Source organism: Meleagris gallopavo, chromosome 3 (assembly GCF_000146605.3).
Source record: "Meleagris gallopavo isolate NT-WF06-2002-E0010 breed Aviagen turkey brand Nicholas breeding stock chromosome 3, Turkey_5.1, whole genome shotgun sequence".
In the NCBI taxonomy this organism is placed as follows: domain Eukaryota; kingdom Metazoa; phylum Chordata; class Aves; order Galliformes; family Phasianidae; genus Meleagris; species Meleagris gallopavo.
Window position 1 is genome coordinate 2,479,285 of NC_015013.2, and position 18,159 is coordinate 2,497,443.

Here is an 18,159-nt window from a genome sequence, read left to right on the forward strand (position 1 = left end):
TTTTTGTATTTTTTTGCTTTTTTAGCCATCATGTCTTTCAGAATGGTTAATGGAAATGAGAATCAGTTGAAATGTCTGCTGTTTCAGTTGAAGAATTTTTCAACTCTACATAAAGATTCCTGTGAATTATTCAGACCTGATATCTCAGAAATAGATCTGAGAGCTGGAAATGAATTTAAGGGAAACCTAATCCCCATGATCCTCTAAGAAGTTAAACCTGCTGGTGGCAAAGTCAACTGTTGCTTTTAAGATAGAAATGAAGACATCTCAAAGGACTGAGTGTCTGAAAGGCTTACTGATTTTTGGAAATTTTCAGCTAGAAAATAGTGTTTCTAGAAGACTTGTGGAAAATCTTTTTTTTTTTTCTTTTTCAAGAGAAATGACTAAAACCAAGCATTTAAACTGATATGCCCCTACAGATACTGTTTGGACAGGCAGATCCGTTAGCTTTACTATCAAATTCTTTGAAGACTTTTTTCTATACAAAACAAAATTTCTCATGCGAGACACACTAAGCTTGCACCAGGTGGTCTGTAATCAAATGTCTCCCTACTGGTGCTTTATAGGGCTTCTCCTGCAATTGCACTTTTCAAGGGGGAGTCTTTGTGTGGTCAGGCAGCTTCAGCTCAAAGAATATAGGAATGTTTTAGTGCTATTGCATCTGCTTATTGTTATTTTGTGAGCTCAAAAACAGCTATCCCTTTGAACTTCTGAATGATTTACCTAAAAAACAAACAACAGCAAACCTGAGTATTTTGATGCTTGCCAAAATTCCAAGTTTTGTTGCTTCAGTGTTTTCTTTGGAAACTGTGGTGAACTTCCATGCAAATCATTAATGATGGGATTTTTAAAGTCGTGCTATTGGAGAGCATGGGTAATGACAAAACTGTTTCCTGCCCAACCTTGATACTGTTTTGAATGGTGTTTACAAATTATTTGGTTATGTGTCTATGTCAGTGTTTAAATGAAGGAGAGCCATACTGAAATCGAGGAGTATGGGATTTAAATATAGTCAGTTTTTGTCATTGTTCAGCCATTGATTCTGATAGTCTGCACGTCTCTTTTTACCATATTGGGAGTGGATAAATATGGAATCATCCTCTTAGCATCAGAGCTCTCAAGGACTCTCGAAGTCCCTGGCATCCCATTTCCCAAACCCTTCCAATTCCAAAAGAAAGGATCTGCAATCCCATAAAAATGTTTTTTATCAATCAATAAAGTTTTGGCTTCACCAGAAGCAATATTTATTAGCTTTATAAATAAATAAATAAAGCTTTGTCAATGTGTTTTTATTCATATCTTCTTTTGGAAGTAAAAGACTAAATAACTAAACAAATGAAAAGCCTCTGGTGTCTTATGTATTGTTATTTGAGGTTTTAATTGTAGGATCATATTCACTGTTAGGGAATTAGAGTGGCATCTTGCTGGTTGTATGTTAATATCTAATGTTTTGCTTATATTTACTGTTACTCTTTATGGTATTTATTATCTGTGTTGATGACTGATTTCCTCATGTGTAATCTTCTTTTTCCACAGAATGTTAAAGCTTTAATGGGAGTCGAAAAGACTAAAGGATTTTGCCAGATTGTGGTATCTCCTAGTTTCAGAGATGGAATATCACATTTAATTCAGTCAGCTGGCCTAGGAGGAATGAAACACAATACAGTTTTGATGGCATGGCCACAGTCCTGGAAGCAGACAGAAAATCACTTCTCTTGGAAAAATTTTGTTGGTATTTGTTTTTTAATTTCTCTTACACAATTGTAAGACAACTATATGACTGATTTATTTGCTGTTTGGGGAAAAAAAAGATGTGAAGCTGTATATCCAGTTGACATTCAGTACTTCCTGAATTCGGACTTAATGTGGAGTGGGTTTTCTTAGTCCTCAGTCTCTTTAACCATTGATTTCTCTTTTCCTCTTAAGCAGATTATTCACTAAAGCCAGGATGTCTTCTTTCAACAGAGGCAGAATTTGGGTAGATTTAAGCTTTTGAATTTAAAACAAAAACAAACATTGTGAATGAAAACTAGAAGTCCTTGATCATATGTCTTATTTTCCCCTGCAGACACTGTACGAGAAACAACAGCAGCTCAGCAAGCTTTATTGGTGGCTAAAAACATTGACTTGTTTCCAACAAATCAAGAACGTTTTACTGAAGGAAACATAGACGTCTGGTGGATTGTTCATGATGGTGGAATGTTGATGTTGCTGCCTTTTCTTCTTCGTCAACACAAGGCAAGTACAATAAGAAACAGCTTGGATTCCATTTTCTTAAAACAGGTCTTCATAGAGCTCTCCAATGAAATATGCTCAAAGTCTGCAATCACTGTAATATGAACAGTTAAAAATAAATTATTTTTGGCTAGGTTTGGAGAAAATGTAAAATGCGTATCTTCACGGTTGCTCAAATGGATGATAACAGCATCCAAATGAAGAAAGATCTTCAGATGTTCTTGTACCATCTTCGTCTGAATGCTGAAGTGGAAGTTGTTGAAATGGTATGTTGCTACATTCTTTTTTTAAGCTGAAATTAGGACTAAACTTGGAAAACGAGCATGTTAGCCCAACTACAATGCTGTAAGAAATGCAAGACTTCAGTCCCACCAAGAATAAGAAGTTGTTTCTTAACACAGTAATATCATACCATGCCGTAATGCCAGAGTATATGGTAGTGAGTTTAATGGTGTGTCAATTAGAGGTGAGTAATTTTGATATGCATTAATACTTACTTTATGAAGGTTAGTCTGTAGATACAGTTCATTCAAGAAGGTAAAAGCCTGAATTCATAGAGGTGGACCCTGAAATAGAAGACTGAATATACTTAGTCCCTAATAATAATCTCTTACTAGTAATTGCTGACGTGACTAACATACATTTCTCCAGCTGATGTACAAATATATCTCTAGAATAAAGAATCTCGGGCCTCTGTGGCACTGTCAGTTTTTTTGGCAATGAACAACAAGACTACATAGCTATGGATTCACAGTTCAAATTGTGACAAATTGAATTTCATAACTTTTTTCCTTCTTTTTTAAACACTGGTTATAGCCTGATAAAAAGAAAGAGGTAAAGCTGTAACCTGCACACTCATTTGGCAGATAAGGAAAAGCGTGATTTCATTTCCATTGCTAAGACTAAACATATCTTCTACGCCCTCAGCTGAAGTGGAATGAAGAGGACCTGGTGTTCTTAGGAGCTTTTTGAGCCAGCTTACCTCTCAAAAATGTTTATCATACCATAAAACAAATTTAGACTGTTGTAAGAATCATTTAACATAAATACCTGTGGCATGCACAGGTGAAAGAAGCTTGAAAGATTGAGTGCCATTAAAAGACTGCCTTAGTTACATTTTAAGCAGATTACCATAGGAAGCACAATGGTGTTGCCTATCTTGCCTATATTTAAGCACAGGAATCTTCCAAATTGTAAGAAATACTTTAAATGTCAATGACATCAGTAAGAGCTCTAAGATATATTTTAGATTTAGATCTGAGAATCATAGAGTGTCTTAGATTGAAAGGGACCTTTAAGATCATGTAGCTCCAACCCCCCTGCTGTAGGTCAGGACGTTCATTAACCAGGTTGCACAAAGTGCTATCCAGTCTGGCCTTGAACACAGACCTCTCAGGGTAGGGGCATCCACAGCGTCTCCAGTGTCTCACCACCCTCACAGTAAAGAATTTCTTCCTGATATCTAGTCTAAATCTACCCTCTTCCAGTTTAAAGCCATTTCCCCTTGTCCTGTCACTACGTGCCCTTACAAAAAGTCCCTATTCAGCTTTCCTGTAGGCCCTCTTCAGGTACTGGAAGGCTGCTATAAGGTCCTCCCTGAGCCTTCTCTAGGCTGAAGAGCCCCAGCTCCCTCATCCTGTCCTTACAAGGAAGGTACTTCAGCCCTCATCTTCGTGGTCCTCCTCTGGACCCGCTCCAACAGCTTGATATCCTCATTGTGTCGTGGATCCCAGAACTGGACTCCAGGTGGAATATATGCTGAAGTTGCTTCATTAGTGCTTCTTTGTAAACATTTCTCACCCCAGAAAGGACAGTGTGTTATGTTGTAACTCTAGACTGTTTTCAAAGACACTATTATGCAAACTTGCTCTGCACTCTGCAGTGCAGATAGTTTAAACAAACAGCTACTTGTTTCTGTAGATATATTGGAACAGAACAATGGAAAATCTGTCATATGAATCTCAAATTCAGCTGATATTACATTGCTGTTGGTATTGTATAATAGTTAATGGTAGAAGACTGTCTTCATTCTTAAAGCTTAATCTTCGGTAACAGAAATGATCAGTGAAATATACTCTTGGGATTACTCTAAAGCCATTAATGAATCCAGGGTTCAATGAATGCAAGAATAAGTGGGGTACAAGTGTCTAAATGTATTTGATTGTCCTTTTTTTTTTTTTTTTGAGTAGTACTTCTGATATTTCTTACATCAATCATTTTTGCAGTTTGAAAATGATATTTCTGCATTCACATATGAGAAGACACTAATGATGGAACAGCGATCCCAGATGCTAAAACAGATGCAGCTATCAAAAAATGAAAGGGAAAGAGAGGTAGGAACTTCTATCTTGGCAAGATATGCTATGAAAAATCTAAAAATTAATTTGTTGCTTTTAATCCAAGATTTTTAATCTGTTTCTAAGAAGTCAAAAGCTTTTATAACTGCATTCTATGTTACTTTCTCTGCAGCAAGTTTCACTTACAAGAATAAAAGAATCTTAAACATAACTCCTTTTGCATTTGGATAAAAGTTTCTAGAGTTTTCCAGTTCTTTTTGTTAAGCTTAGTGCAGGTATTTGAGCGGCAGTGTGTAGTATATTTGGAACACTTCCAAGATTGAGATAAATAATGCTTATTGATATATGATTATTTAACTGGAACAATTAGTTTTTTTGTTTAGCTTACTTCCTGGAGCCAAAATTAGGCTGAGTATCTGTAGGGAAATGGTTAGGTCATAGCTTGAACTGGTGATTGAGCACCTGGTGAAGGGGTTTGTCTGGCCCAGGGAGCACAGGCAAACTGTTTGTACCTGTGCTCCTTGTGTGACCAGAAGGGGTGGACCAGGATGGAGGCACCCTGTGCTCATGTAAGGGCCAGCCACAGAAGGGAGATCATCTGTTGGACCTAGGCAGCTTTCTGAGGAAGAATGCTGTATAGTCAGAGAGCCCCTTCACCAGCTGGGTGAGCTAGATGCTTTTTCTGTATGTGTCTATTGGCCTATCTGTGAATACTTTACCTAGTATTGCCAAGTACCTGTCAGAAGCAATTTTGTGTCTTTGTTAGCAGAACACTAACCTATAATCCTACATGTTTGCTCTTCTCCTGCTCATGCTAGTTTGTAGTGATGTTTTGCATTCTGTAATAACAAACTTCATGCAGTTTTCCCCAGTATTTGTAACTTGTAAAATATGATCATTTTTCTTTTTTGATCAGTGCTTCTCTCCATCCATTCATTTATTCTACTAACTACTACTAACACTTTTTAGTGGTGTAAAAGTTATTAAATATTTTGGCATTTCTGTCATTTGTGGTATTTCTGTCCTGTGCTAAAGAAAATATCTTTACTGGGTTAAACTGCTCATTTATGAAATAACTAGATTTTTTTTGTCTAATAAAAATTGTAGCTTATTTTACAGCTAAGCTTTGTTTTTTGGCGTTAATTCTTAATGTCTGTGCATTTCCTTTGTTTTTATCTTTATTTACTCTTCACCTATTTGTAGGATTTCCTACAAATTCCTAAAGATGCCTTGTAATGCTATGTTAATACATGGCTGTACATCCTCCTTTCTTTCTCAGTTGTCTTTTGAACCAAGCCTATGTAATGCCTTTTTAGTAAAAAAAAAGACCTCTCCTGTATTTCTTTAGTAAACATTTTTTAATCTTTCTCATTTCTTGCTTTGAATTATTGACCACACAAACAATTTTCCAGTGAAGTTGAGTGATCAATCAATCTACAGCAGGCTCTAGGATTTAGTTTCCTTATGAAAACTGTACAGGCAACCTAAGGATACTGTAGGGCTCTATAATCTACAGCTTACGAATTTGTAGTGAAGACAAAAGACTTCCTTGGCTCTGTGATTTAATTGGAATCTGCACTATTCCAGAGTGGTGGTCGCCTGAAAACTTTCAATCCTTTCTTTTCTCCTCCTCTACCCTATTCTCTATTGTTTTTATTACTCATTTCTGTCTGAATGTAACCATCACCATTATAGTTTCAGTTTCTTTCTTTGTATCTTGGTATTTCAACAACCAGTATTATTTGTCCTCTTGTGCATTCTTTATTCAGGAATGATAATAAAGAATAATTCATCTTTTGTTTCTGATTAGGATATTTTATTTTGCCTCGCTCAAGTTTTATGATAGTCTCTAAAATAGTTTTCTCTTTAGTATCATGGAATCATAGAATGCCCTGGGTTGAAAAGGACCACAATGCTCATCTGGTTCCAACCCCCTGCTATGTGCAGGATCACCAACCACCAGACCAGGCTGCCCAGAGCCACATCCAGCCTGGCCTTGAATGCCTCCAGGGATGGGGCATCCACAGCCTCCTTGGGCAACCTGTTCCAGTGCCTCACCACCCTCTGGGTGAAAAACTTCCTCCTAATATCCAATCTAAACCTCCCCTGTCTCAGTTTAAAACCATTTCCCCTTGTCCTATCACTATTCACCCTCATAAACAGCTGTTCCCCTCCTGTTTATACACTCCCTCCAAGTACTGGAAGGCCACAATGAGGTCTCCCCACAGCCTTCTCTTCTCCAAGCTAAATAAGCCCAATTCCCTCAACCTTTCCTCAGGTTAGCACTGCAGTAATGTTCCAGCTTTTTGAGTAATGCATGTAGTTCTGTTGTTTCTTGTTACCAACAAATTTAGTATTTTATCCTTCCTTTTGTGTTTGTACATCTTCAGACCAGGTTTAAACCTATACAAAGAGAACTTGTACAGTGTTCTTTGCCGTTCTTCACATAGGCCTGTTCCTATATCTGAGTAATCATTCTTGCCCATCCCCTTTTTTCTCACTTGTTTTTAAAGGAGCTTTGTTTGGTCTTGACCCTGTGATGGCTGGGTTTTCTTGTGGAATTGAAACCCGGCATTTCTTCCTTTTGTTTACTCTTTTCTATTCTTATTAGTTTTGAGAAAGCTTTCTTCTATCTAAGTGTAAACACAACAAATGCCTACAGAGCTTACGATCTGCAGACTTAGGTGCATATGTCAGACATTTATTCAGTTTGATAATATTTCTGCAAATATGAAAGAAACTGTAGAAGCAGATTCAGTTTGTTGCTACTTCATTTGATTGCAGTTGTCTTCCTTCTGTGACTAGTCCTAACTTTTGGGCCAAGTAGCAATTATGTGAAATATGTGAAAAAGTAGTCATCCATCACAGCTCTGCTTTGTATTGAATTGTTCCACGTAATTGGTGCTATGTAGATTGTTGCTGCTAGGTAAGATTGAGAGAAATGTGGGAAAATTAAACAGTTAGTGAACTGTTGGGGAATAAATCAATATTTAGAGCTGAAAAGCAGTTTTTCCATCTGTTTATGTTTTGTCCATGTTTTGATTGAGTGAATGAAACCTGTTCGTCTGAATCATCGCATGTAAGAAAGGATGAGACTTTCATGCATGTGTATTTGAGTACTCGTACAAAAGTATTTAATATCACGTTTTACAAAATCTCTATGTAGAGACTTTGAAACTGTTAGCAGTTATTTATGAAAAGAACCCCACAATATACGTGTGTATAACAAATATCATGCTTGTGAAAACAAACCAAGTTTATTACAACCTAAGGCCTGTTTAAATAAAGGCAATTTTAATTTTGAATGATACAGTCATCTTATTTATTTCTTAGGCTCTTTTTTTGTCATTGGTAACCTTTTTGTCCCAGATTCAGAGCATCACTGATGAATCTCGAGGTTCTGTCAGAAGAAAAAGCTGCTCTAGTCCACAGTCCATTGGCCAAGATGTACAGGCACTGCTGAATAATGATTATGAAAAGGAGGAGGTAGCTAGAAGTAGTACTCTGTAGGTTTTTCCATTGCAACGCTTGAAGTGCCACTATTGCAAACCAGACTAGAAATGAACAAGTTCCTTTCGTTGCCCTTAAAGCAGTCCTTCATAAACTTTTAGTACTCTCTTAATTGTACCTTTCTTTAGGTAAACACCATCTTTCTCTAGATGATGTTTGTGACAGTGATGACATCTTTATTTTGTCACAATTAGTTTCCATAAAAGAAATATTTGTTATCTGAGAGTATCTGTTTTTCTTAAAAGCATAAATATTTGTTTCTTCTCTTAAAAATGTTAATAGTGGGTGTTAGATTAATATTTCATGCTTTCAGAGCATTGTTTTTTCTTTATAGTTGCTGTACTGAAGTGCTGAATTTTCTAAGTCTGTATAGATGTATTAGGATTTTCGTAAGTAGAAAAGATTTCTTTGCATATTGATATGCAACTATTACTCCGTAAGTGTCATAACTACTTTCCTACATAGAGAGTTTGAAATTAAATGGACTGCTGTAATTAACGCTTTCAGTGTGCACTTGAAGTGTTGCTTATCTCGGAAGATTCAGTGCCTAGTTTGTAGAAGTGGTGTACTCCTTTGTTTCCCTTCTTGTATGTAGTGTGAGAAGAATGTTTTATTCTATGTAATTAATTTGGCTACAAAGTAGCACTGACAAAAGTGTGCCTTCTTTATATATGCAATTTTATATGTGCTGTAGGCCCAGATTTTTTCTTGGGCCTGTCTCTAGTTTCTGTTAAAGCACAATTGAACTCACCTCACAGTTGTTAGTTTTAGTACGTTGGTTACTGCCCCGAAGCATGAATCTGCATGAATTTGTTAACTTTTTCTATTATAAGAATTGCTGCTGTATTCACAGTAACTTCTGATTGGTAGACTTGACTCTTCATTTAGTCTTCCGGGAGGTATGAAGACCATCAGACAAATAGGTGTTTATATGTGAACCACAGAATTGAACTCTAGGATTTGGGAATCCTCAAGGTCAGACTAGGAACTAGAGAAATAATTTAGAAAAAACTTAGGAGCTCCTAGACTGCTAAAAACAGGTGAAATTACAATCCATGAACTGCTGGGGGAATCAGTATTTAGAGATGGAAAACAGTTCTCTTATTTGCTTTAATTTTATTCGTGTCATTGTGACTGAAGAAAATCAATTCTCCTGAGTATGTTCTCATTCTCCTGAGTATGTCTCCACATGTATGGAGGAACCAAAGTGAGTACTTGAAGCTCTTGAATAGAATAGGGGACTCAGTTCATGATTTGACAAGTCACTGCGGAGAGTTCGAAACTATTAAAACTTTAAAAATAAGCAAAATAAAAACTCCAACCAAGAAAAACACCACAAAACCAATCATCGCTCCCCTAATGCCAATTCATTCAAATTGTAAGAGTCTAAGGTACTGAACTTCTTCTGTTTTTGATGGAAACTACAGTGTTACACCAGTGTCAGAGCAAGTTAAGAATAACTGATAGTGCATTATCCTTCAAGCTGTTCACTGGCAGAAGCCCCTGATATTAAATGAGTAACCTCAAACTGGATTCAAACTATTCAATATGTTATAAAAATCATATCCCAGCTTGGAAGTAGTTCTGCATACATAAATAACTAGACTTGTATAAGCAATTTCCTTTCATGCCAGTGCCAAAACACTGATGTTTGTCTCATATTTGTTCTCAAAATAAGGTACTCTTTTTTTCCTTCTTTTGCTACACTGCAGTGAAATTGCATTTCAAGGAATTAATAACCTGTAACCTACAATTTTATTTTTTTTCTGTGTGTGGCCAGGCTCAGTTGATCCATGACAGAAACACAGCCTCACGCTCAGCTCCAGCTGTCAAAACAAGTGTGGCTGCTGCCATGCCAGAAAAAGTGCAAATGACCTGGACTAAAGAGAAGTTTGTAGCTGAAAAGCATAAAAACAAAGACACAAATGTGTCAGGTTTTAAAGATATTTTCAGCATGAAGCCGTAAGTACACATGTGGTGGTTGAAGCTTGTATTTTTTGTAGGGGATTTTCTTGTTTGCTTTCTGTAGGTGTGTTTTTGTTGCCCTTCTATAGTCTGTTTTCAAGAGATTCTGGTTTATTTGAAATTGAGTGAACATATTATCTTTCCATGAACTTGGCTTAAATGCCATCCTTGTGAGATGGGCTGGGTGGAGTAACAGTGTTTCTAATAAATAGTTAATACGGACCTAAAATATTTACTAGAATGTTATGAATGAAGATCAAATATGTCAGGCTTTTAAGATTTTCAGCTTCTTGATTGAAGTGTTTTGTTTCCTTCCTCGAAATACCTAATTATTGTGTATTATTTGCTTTAATTTTTTTTTTTTGGGGGGGGGGGATACAGCAAGTACAAAGAAGCAGATATGAATTTTTCAAAATATTTAGTTTATATGGTTGTTTCTTCTTGAAAAAGACATTAGGCCTTCATCCTGTAAATTAAGTATGCAGGCACAAGTTTTATACTGCTTTATATGTATGTTTTGATGTATTCAGTCTTTTCTGGCAAAACTGTTATATTCCTTAATGTCTTTTTCAAACAGAAGACACTTACTCAACACGAGCTACTCAGGCCTGTCAGGCCTGATTTAGTAGGCATACATAACTAAAGAAAGGACATCAGCTTATTCACTTCCTTCTTTTTTTTGTGGTTCAAGTTGCACACGTGCATCTTTTCCGAGTCCTGGAAGAAAGGAGTTCTAGGCATGGGCTAGCCAATTTTCATACATACTTAAAGCGAAACTGTGAATGGCAAAGGACATTTAATGTTTAAAGGAAGTATCTTAAATTGAGGACTTATAGGTGGATTTAACTACTTCTAGATGTACTTAAGATTCCAAGTTGCTTTGTGGATTTGTTCCATACTCATTGGAAGAGCTTACCTTTTGCAAATTCCAGACACCTTGCAAAATGAAGCCATCACCTTCTAGAATACCTTTATTTTGTTTTATTCTGGGCTTCATTATTGTCTCATTCTTAGGAGTTTTTTTGTTGTTGCGTGTTTAGTTTTTTTAAAATAGGATCCTGTAAAGATTTCCTCCTATTTCTTAAGAACTGTGCATAGTGTAGACTTCAACTACTCTTATTTAGAAACTACTACATATCATTGGGAGTATAAATTACAGTTTGAACTTGATGTGCTTGTACAATTATTAATATTGGTGAATTAATATGTACTCGATGCTATAAAAATAACTTTTTATGCATTTGCTTCCCTTCCATATAGAGAATGGGGAAATCTGTAAGTTTCTACATTTCCTTTCATTTAAGCAATTTAGGCTTTGTTCCCTGGCTCTTGTGGTGTTGTACTTTGTCTGCATGTTCCTAAGCCATGATTTGCTGTTTGTGTATTGATTTGTATGTTGTTTTCTATGCTGTGCTTTAGCACTTATCACTGAAAAACAGTTTGCATCATGACCTGTTAATGGCTTGTTTTTTGTGTGTGTGTAAATGTTATCAGTTTTCTTTTCAAGGTAAGTTACAGAGGAATTACTTTAGTTTCTGTAGGAATTACTTCAGTTTCTGTAAGAATGCAAGACTTGAGTGTTCTTCTCCACCAGAGTAATATTTAGTTTTCTAATTAACTACCCCTAAAAACTGAATATATACTTAGTCTAGAAAAAATATTCCCTCAAGTAACAAATTTCATCTTCGTGGTCCAGGTAGTTGTATCAGAAAGAGCTTTAACTTTTCACTGAGTGCCAATTCTGGCTTTTCTACTCTGCATGTATGATATACATTGGGTGTGACACAAGCAGATGAAAATTAAAGAATTGAATCACAGTATCAAAGAATCTTTTATGTTGGGGAAAATATTTTCAAGATATCAAGTTCAGCTGTCAGCCTAGCCTACTGAGTCCCATTAGTGCCACTTTCAAATACTTCCAGGGATGAGGAATCCCCACTTTCCTGGGCAATGCATTCTAGTGCTTGACCACACTCACCATGAGAAAATTTTTCCAAAAATCCAATGTAAATGTCCCATGGTGCAGTTTCTCGCACTCTGTCACTGTAACCAGAGGAAGGAGACTGACACCTTCCTTTCAGATAATTGTAGAGACAGATGACATCTATCCTCAGCCTCCTTTCCTCTAATTGTAGCGATCCCAGTTTCCACAGCCAGTCCACAGAAGTCGTGTTTTGTAGTCCTTTCACCAGCTACGATAGTCTTTTCTGCACATGCTTGAGTAAATTAATATCCAGGAGAATAAAGTTGTCAGCTGTCAAAATACTTCACTAAAATTTTCACTAACAATAGCCACATCCTTCTCCTCACCTTCTAGGCAGATCACCTTGTTGTTGGAGGAGATCAGTTTAGTCAGGCAGGACTTACCTTTCAGAAACCCACCCATCTGATACACAAGGACTTGTGACTGTGTGTCTTCTAGTTGCTTATAGAATTTGTCTTCTTCCTCTTCCACCTAGTTGGGTGATCTGCAGTAAACTCTCATCATAATACCAAATATACCTTGTTGACAAGCCCATAACCAAAGATGCACTTCTCTGACAGGTGGAATACCTCTGTGCCCAGTAAACCAGGTTTCTTAAAGAGAACTGTGGTCTAAAAAGCCAAATCCCTGGCTGTAACATTAGTCCTGCAGCCATCACTGATCTGCCAGATTAAAATAGCCCTTTCAAAGCCTTTTCCTTTGACTGGTAGGATCAAAGAGAAAACTGTGTGCTCGAAGAGCATTTTGCAGTTGCTCAGAGGGGTTCTTGTAGCCCTTCATGACATGACTGGGATGCTCCTGACAGTAATTGATGCCCATGTGAAAAAACATCAGTGTATAGCTGTGTGGGCTATTTAAAGCTTGGTAATCTCCTGGTAATGTTCCTAATGTGAGTCCCTGATATGCTGCAAGCCTCTGTTGAGATTAAATCAGGTTGGCAAATGGGTGCTTCCACTTGCCACGAAAGAGAAACCCCTATGACGATCACCCATAATACTTTTTTGTTTGCACTGTTCGGTATACTGGGAACAGACCAAGTGTCTCAGTTGACACTGGAGTCTGCTGTGACATGATGGGTCCTTCCTCTGCAGTCTTTAGAGCAGTGAAGTAGTTCTGCAAGGGCATCTTAGGCAGCAGGGAAGGTCTCATCCTCCTTCCTACAGGTCCTTGCCATAATGAGCTTACATTTTTGTGTTTTGAGTGTTTCTTTCAGTGTATTTCTGAGGGGGAGTTTCTGGTTGTAGGTCTGATGCAGACTGTGCATGGAAACACATAACTCATTCTCAGGTTCCCTGATGTGTGAATTTCTCGCTGCCTATTGATGCTCAGCTACCTGCTGCAGGAGATTACTGTCTGGGCACGCTTCTTGCAAGCAGATCTGCTCCCTGTGCCTACAGAAGAAGTTCTAGTTGTTTCCTGTACTTCCCCTTCAGCCACTGTGTCTGGGTAGAGGCATCGAACAGTGCCGCTGTAGGTGGTACAGACACTCCAGCTTGAACTGTAGCCTTTATGATTGCGGACCATTCTGTCTTCAGAGCAAAGAAGGCTTGCCTTTATCAGTGCACATGGTTGCTGCGCTTTTGGACATTGCATCTCTCTTTGTACTTGGGTAGAACCAGCTTAAGATTGCTGGGCTTTTTTTTTTTTTTTCGGAGGTCAGTGTTGGCTTCTTTTTGTACATTTGCCAGTTGGAGCAGCTTAAGAAAACTAGGAAGCTTACACTGTGTTCCATGTACGACTTCTGTTCAGCCAGTGTTTGAAAGCTAACTTTGCCTTAGTTCACACTGTACACAGTGAACAATTTGACCATTTATTTCAGCACTGAAATCCTGCCTGCTCCACCACACATTTATGCTCTCCCCGTTTCCCCTGTATTTTATCTGTATTTTAAGAGAATTTCAGGACTTGTACATCTCTTCAGTTAAATACTTTTGTCTCTCTCCTCGTAGTTCTTATCAAGATGCTGTTCTGCCTTTGAAAAGCTGACCTTCAAGTATTGTGTTGTTCTATATGTGTTCTATATACAGTTTGTACTTGTTTGGGACGTATGGCCTCTCTCATGACAGGAAATACCCCAGGGCAGACTGATAAACTTAGCTTTGGAAATGTTACTGTCTTTTTTAAGGAGAACTGGAATTGATGGGATTGCTCTCCATTGACCACTAAGTTTTCAGTCTTCCATTTTTCATCTTTTTTCTTCTTTATTTGCACCTGCAACACTAGGGATAAATATACACTCCAAGATGTGCTGTATGAAGGGAACAGCCGTTAACAGGAAAATGGGGCTTAACTATAGAATAGTAATATCAATAATTTCTGTTGTTCTCCTCATCTGAAACAATGCTGGAGCATTTCTGCTACATTTTTGACTGCTGTTACTGGAATTCAAAGAACCTTATGGACTCGGTCAGGCAATTCAGAGGATGTCTCGTGTCCTGCTGCTACTAACCTGCCAGTCCACTCCCTCACCTAAGATAGTCTGTGAGCACTGCAGAGTGGAGCAGGATTATGCTTTAACTACTAGTCTTGCAGTATAAGTGCTAAGAAAATTGCATGGGATATAGTTATGCATTTTATGTCAGCCTGTCAGTTCTTCTGCTCTTGAGCTCTGCTGTCACCATGTGCTTCTTAAGTTCCCTTTTGAAGCAACTGCTTCAATTGTAAAGGATCTGCTTTAGGACAGTGTATACGTCTTTGATAACTGGGTGTTTCTGTTGCACTCGTTCATGTGACTCATTTCCAGTTCTGGCTAATTTTGTTACATAAATAACAGCATGACTTCCTCAGGAAACTCAACAAGGAAGCTTTTTTTCTTCTGAAGAGAAAATAAGTCATAGAAGGCTAGAATAAAAAAAAGATCCCTGAAGTTTAAGCAGTTTCCCCATTTTACACAGATTTACAACCAAGATTTTGTTGTGGACACAGGAAGGGAATTGTTCTTTTCTACTGTCCCCTTACTGATAACGACAGGAGGGGCTCAATTCCACTTCATTGTTTACTGCTGCCTGCTTAAGACATGCCGTGTAACAAAATTTTTTCCCGATAAGTTTTTTGTTTCTGAATGTTCTTTGCTAGCCTTGCAGTAATCCTCTTAAGGGAACATGAAGTCTGATACAGTACACAACAACATAGTGTAATCTTTCACGGAATCACAGAATTGCAGGGGTTGGAAGGGACCTCAAGAGATCAAGTCCAACCCCCCTGTTAAAGCAAGTTCTCTACAACAGAGTTCCAGTTTATTTCTGTAGCTCTTATGATGTTTCGAGGTTTTGTAGTTCCTTCAATATTTGAAATTTCTTGCAAAAATCCAGTTACATTTTTATGAAATTGAATAAGCAGGATTCTCGGTGTATAACTAAAATTAACTCCAGTTAAGTCTGTCTTTGTAAAATGTAGCTGGCCATTGGAAGAGTTGTGCATTTTGGCAATCCACTTAACATTTCGTGTTGATATGCAGTCACTTCTATTTTGAAGTAAAAAGATCTTTCAAGCCTAGGTATCTCACTTTCTCACGTTTACTTGGAATACATATGACTACCAATGTCCATGGAAGTAGATTATTAAATGCATTTTAGATTAAATTTATAAATTCAGATATATAAGATACACTTGAATTTATTAATTCAGATATGTGAGTACTGTGCCAGAACCTAAAAATATTTGTGTGCTAGGAATCAGTCAAATGTAAGAAGAATGCACACTGCTGTGAAGCTCAATGGAGTGGTGCTTAATAAATCACAACATGCTCAGCTAGTTCTCCTGAATATGCCTGGACCTCCTAAAAACAGAAAAGGAGATGAAAACTGTATCCTTTACTTTACTGCTTGTGTACTTCTTGGAACTTGGTTCTACTGTTGTCTAGTTTGGATTTTACAAAAAAAAAAAAAAGTAGCTAGCATTATCAACACTTGGAATTATCAACCACACGATTTTTGTCAACTGAATTGAAAAGAAATTCCTCAATTTTTAACTTGTTCTTTAAATTACTTTTTTTTCTTTTCTGTGGGTAACTAGGGTGGAATAACATATTTTCCCATGGAAATCCCCTAAATTAATCCTCACTTCCACCTGAATAAACAGGTGTAAGTGCCCTAGCATAGTGGGACAGTCAAGGGGAAGCTCCCTGATGAATGTGCTTTTTAATTGTACATCAGAGTTCTTGAGTCATTTGTAGCTGTTTTGCTTCTGTTCTGTGATCCTTTGACTTAACAATACTTCAGACATGGAGTTTTTGGAAGTTCTAACAGAAGGTCTGGACAGAGTTCTCCTAGTCCGAGGCAGTGGACGTGAAGTGATCACCATTTATTCTTAACCTTGTTTTTTTCATTTTTTTTTTAAATTTTCTTTTGAATGAAGGGAACAAAATGTATAAAGTCTATCAGATGTAATTGGAGCAACTTCATTTAAGAGCTCTAGCACATGGGAAAAATGAAAATTGAGGTGTGGTTGTTTTCCTACTAAAGTGTTATATTTAAAAGTAGTTTTAAAGAACACTTCTGTAGTGGATTAGTAAATCCTGACTGGATTAGGATATATATAGTATATTATGATGTGTTAATCTGTGCTGAAACAACAAATCGTAACACTGTGTTATTTTTAAGCATACAGAAATATAAGGAACTTCTGTTTTCTTAATCTTTGTTCTGCTTCTAAATAAAAGGGAAAAGTTTGCTTCCTCACTTACTAAGATGCTGCTATGTTGCTTCTGATGGGGAGTTAGTCCCTAGTTCAGGAAACTTCATTTACAAATGTATAAAAGTACTCAAATTTACATGTTGTTGCATACTGTAAAGTATTCCCCTGAAGTTTATTATTTGCCACATCTGTTTTAAACAACATTCTCTGTTTAAAATACTTCAGGCAAGGAATTTAAAGGCTCCAGGTGAGAGTAATAGTAAGCGGCAATCGTTTCTTTCACATGAGCTACTAGCAGTTTGAGGAGTACTGCACAATTATGACAATCTAAGTCATAGGAATTCGATGATGCAGTATTGCCGCCTGCTGGAGATAAAATTACAGCAACTGCTAAACAACTGACCAATGAAGTGTAATCTCATTTTCAAATGTGTGTATTTTGATAAGTGTTGCATGCATGTGCTGCTATGAAAATAAAGTTTTTCTGAAAAAAAAAATCTTGGATGCGTTATCTGTACTCAGTAAATAGTTTGAGTGCTGTGGAAAAAAATTGCACCTGTTGACATTCATTGCTGCTTGCTGAACATTTGTGGAGACCAAACAGTAGATGTGAGCATAATGAGGTGCTTGGTGGTGTGTTTCAGCAGTGCTAGCAATGATAAAAAAGATAAGCTGTGTACCAGATAGCTATGGACTGCTGTCACAGCACAAAATGAGCAGTGGCTCCATCAGCTCATCTATGTGAGTCAGTCTATTACGACCAGGAAGCTGTGTATGGAACTGAACATCAGCTTCTATGCACTGGAAGCAAAGGTGGCAATGTTGGAATATTGCAAACTTTGTACCAGTTGGTCCATGAATGCTCACACAGGAACAGAAAGAACACCATCTTCAAATAACTTCCTCAGCAACCTATGTAATACTAACAAACAGATGAAGTTCATTTGTTGTTCTTGTTCTTTTCTTCTGTTTTTCTCTCTTCTGCTGCATCTTTGGGCATCGAGATCTCACAGGAAATACTATTTTATCATCCTACTGAAGGAAATGGATCAAAACTACTTAATCAATAACAGTAATAGAAAATAAAGAATGATATGAAGTGTTGTTAGAGGTCACCAACCAGCAGACCAGGCTGCCCAGAGCCACATCCAGCCTGGCCTTGAATGCCTCCAGGGATGGGGCATCCACAGCCTCCTTGGGCAACCTGTTCCAGTGCCTCACCACCCTCTGGGTGAAAAACTTCCTCCTAATGTCTAACCTAAACCTCTCCTGTCTCAGTTTAAAACCGTTCCTCTTTGTCCTATCACTGTCCACCCTCATAAACAGCCGTTGCCCCTCCTGTTTATACGCTCCCTCCAAGTACTGGAAGGCCACAATGAGGTCTCCCCACAGCCTTCTCTTCTCCAAACTAAACAAGCCCAGTTCCCTCAACCTTTCCTTACAGGAAAGCTGCTCCAGCCCTCTGATCATCTCAGTGCCCTCCTCTGGACCCGCTCCAAGAGCTCCACGTCCTTCCTGTGCTGCGGGCCCTAG

General features: G+C 37.7%; 1 protein-coding gene across 1 annotated transcript in view; it reads left to right on the top strand.

Annotated features, from left to right (window-relative positions):
- Window positions 1-17,123, top strand: part of SLC12A7 (solute carrier family 12 member 7) — a 70,112-nt gene extending 52,989 nt beyond the window's left edge. Inside the window, exons 20-28 of the mRNA XM_031552686.1 lie at window positions 1,537-1,732; window positions 2,069-2,238; window positions 2,370-2,501; window positions 4,461-4,568; window positions 7,902-8,018; window positions 9,823-10,004; window positions 11,268-11,282; window positions 15,663-15,796; window positions 16,212-17,123. Coding sequence (XP_031408546.1) covers window positions 1,537-1,732; window positions 2,069-2,238; window positions 2,370-2,501; window positions 4,461-4,568; window positions 7,902-8,018; window positions 9,823-10,004; window positions 11,268-11,282; window positions 15,663-15,796; window positions 16,212-16,303 — 1,146 coding nt within the window. The 3' untranslated portion in view covers window positions 16,304-17,123. The remainder of the gene's footprint in view (window positions 1-1,536; window positions 1,733-2,068; window positions 2,239-2,369; window positions 2,502-4,460; window positions 4,569-7,901; window positions 8,019-9,822; window positions 10,005-11,267; window positions 11,283-15,662; window positions 15,797-16,211) is intronic.
- Window positions 17,124-18,159: the final 1,036 nt, after the last annotated feature.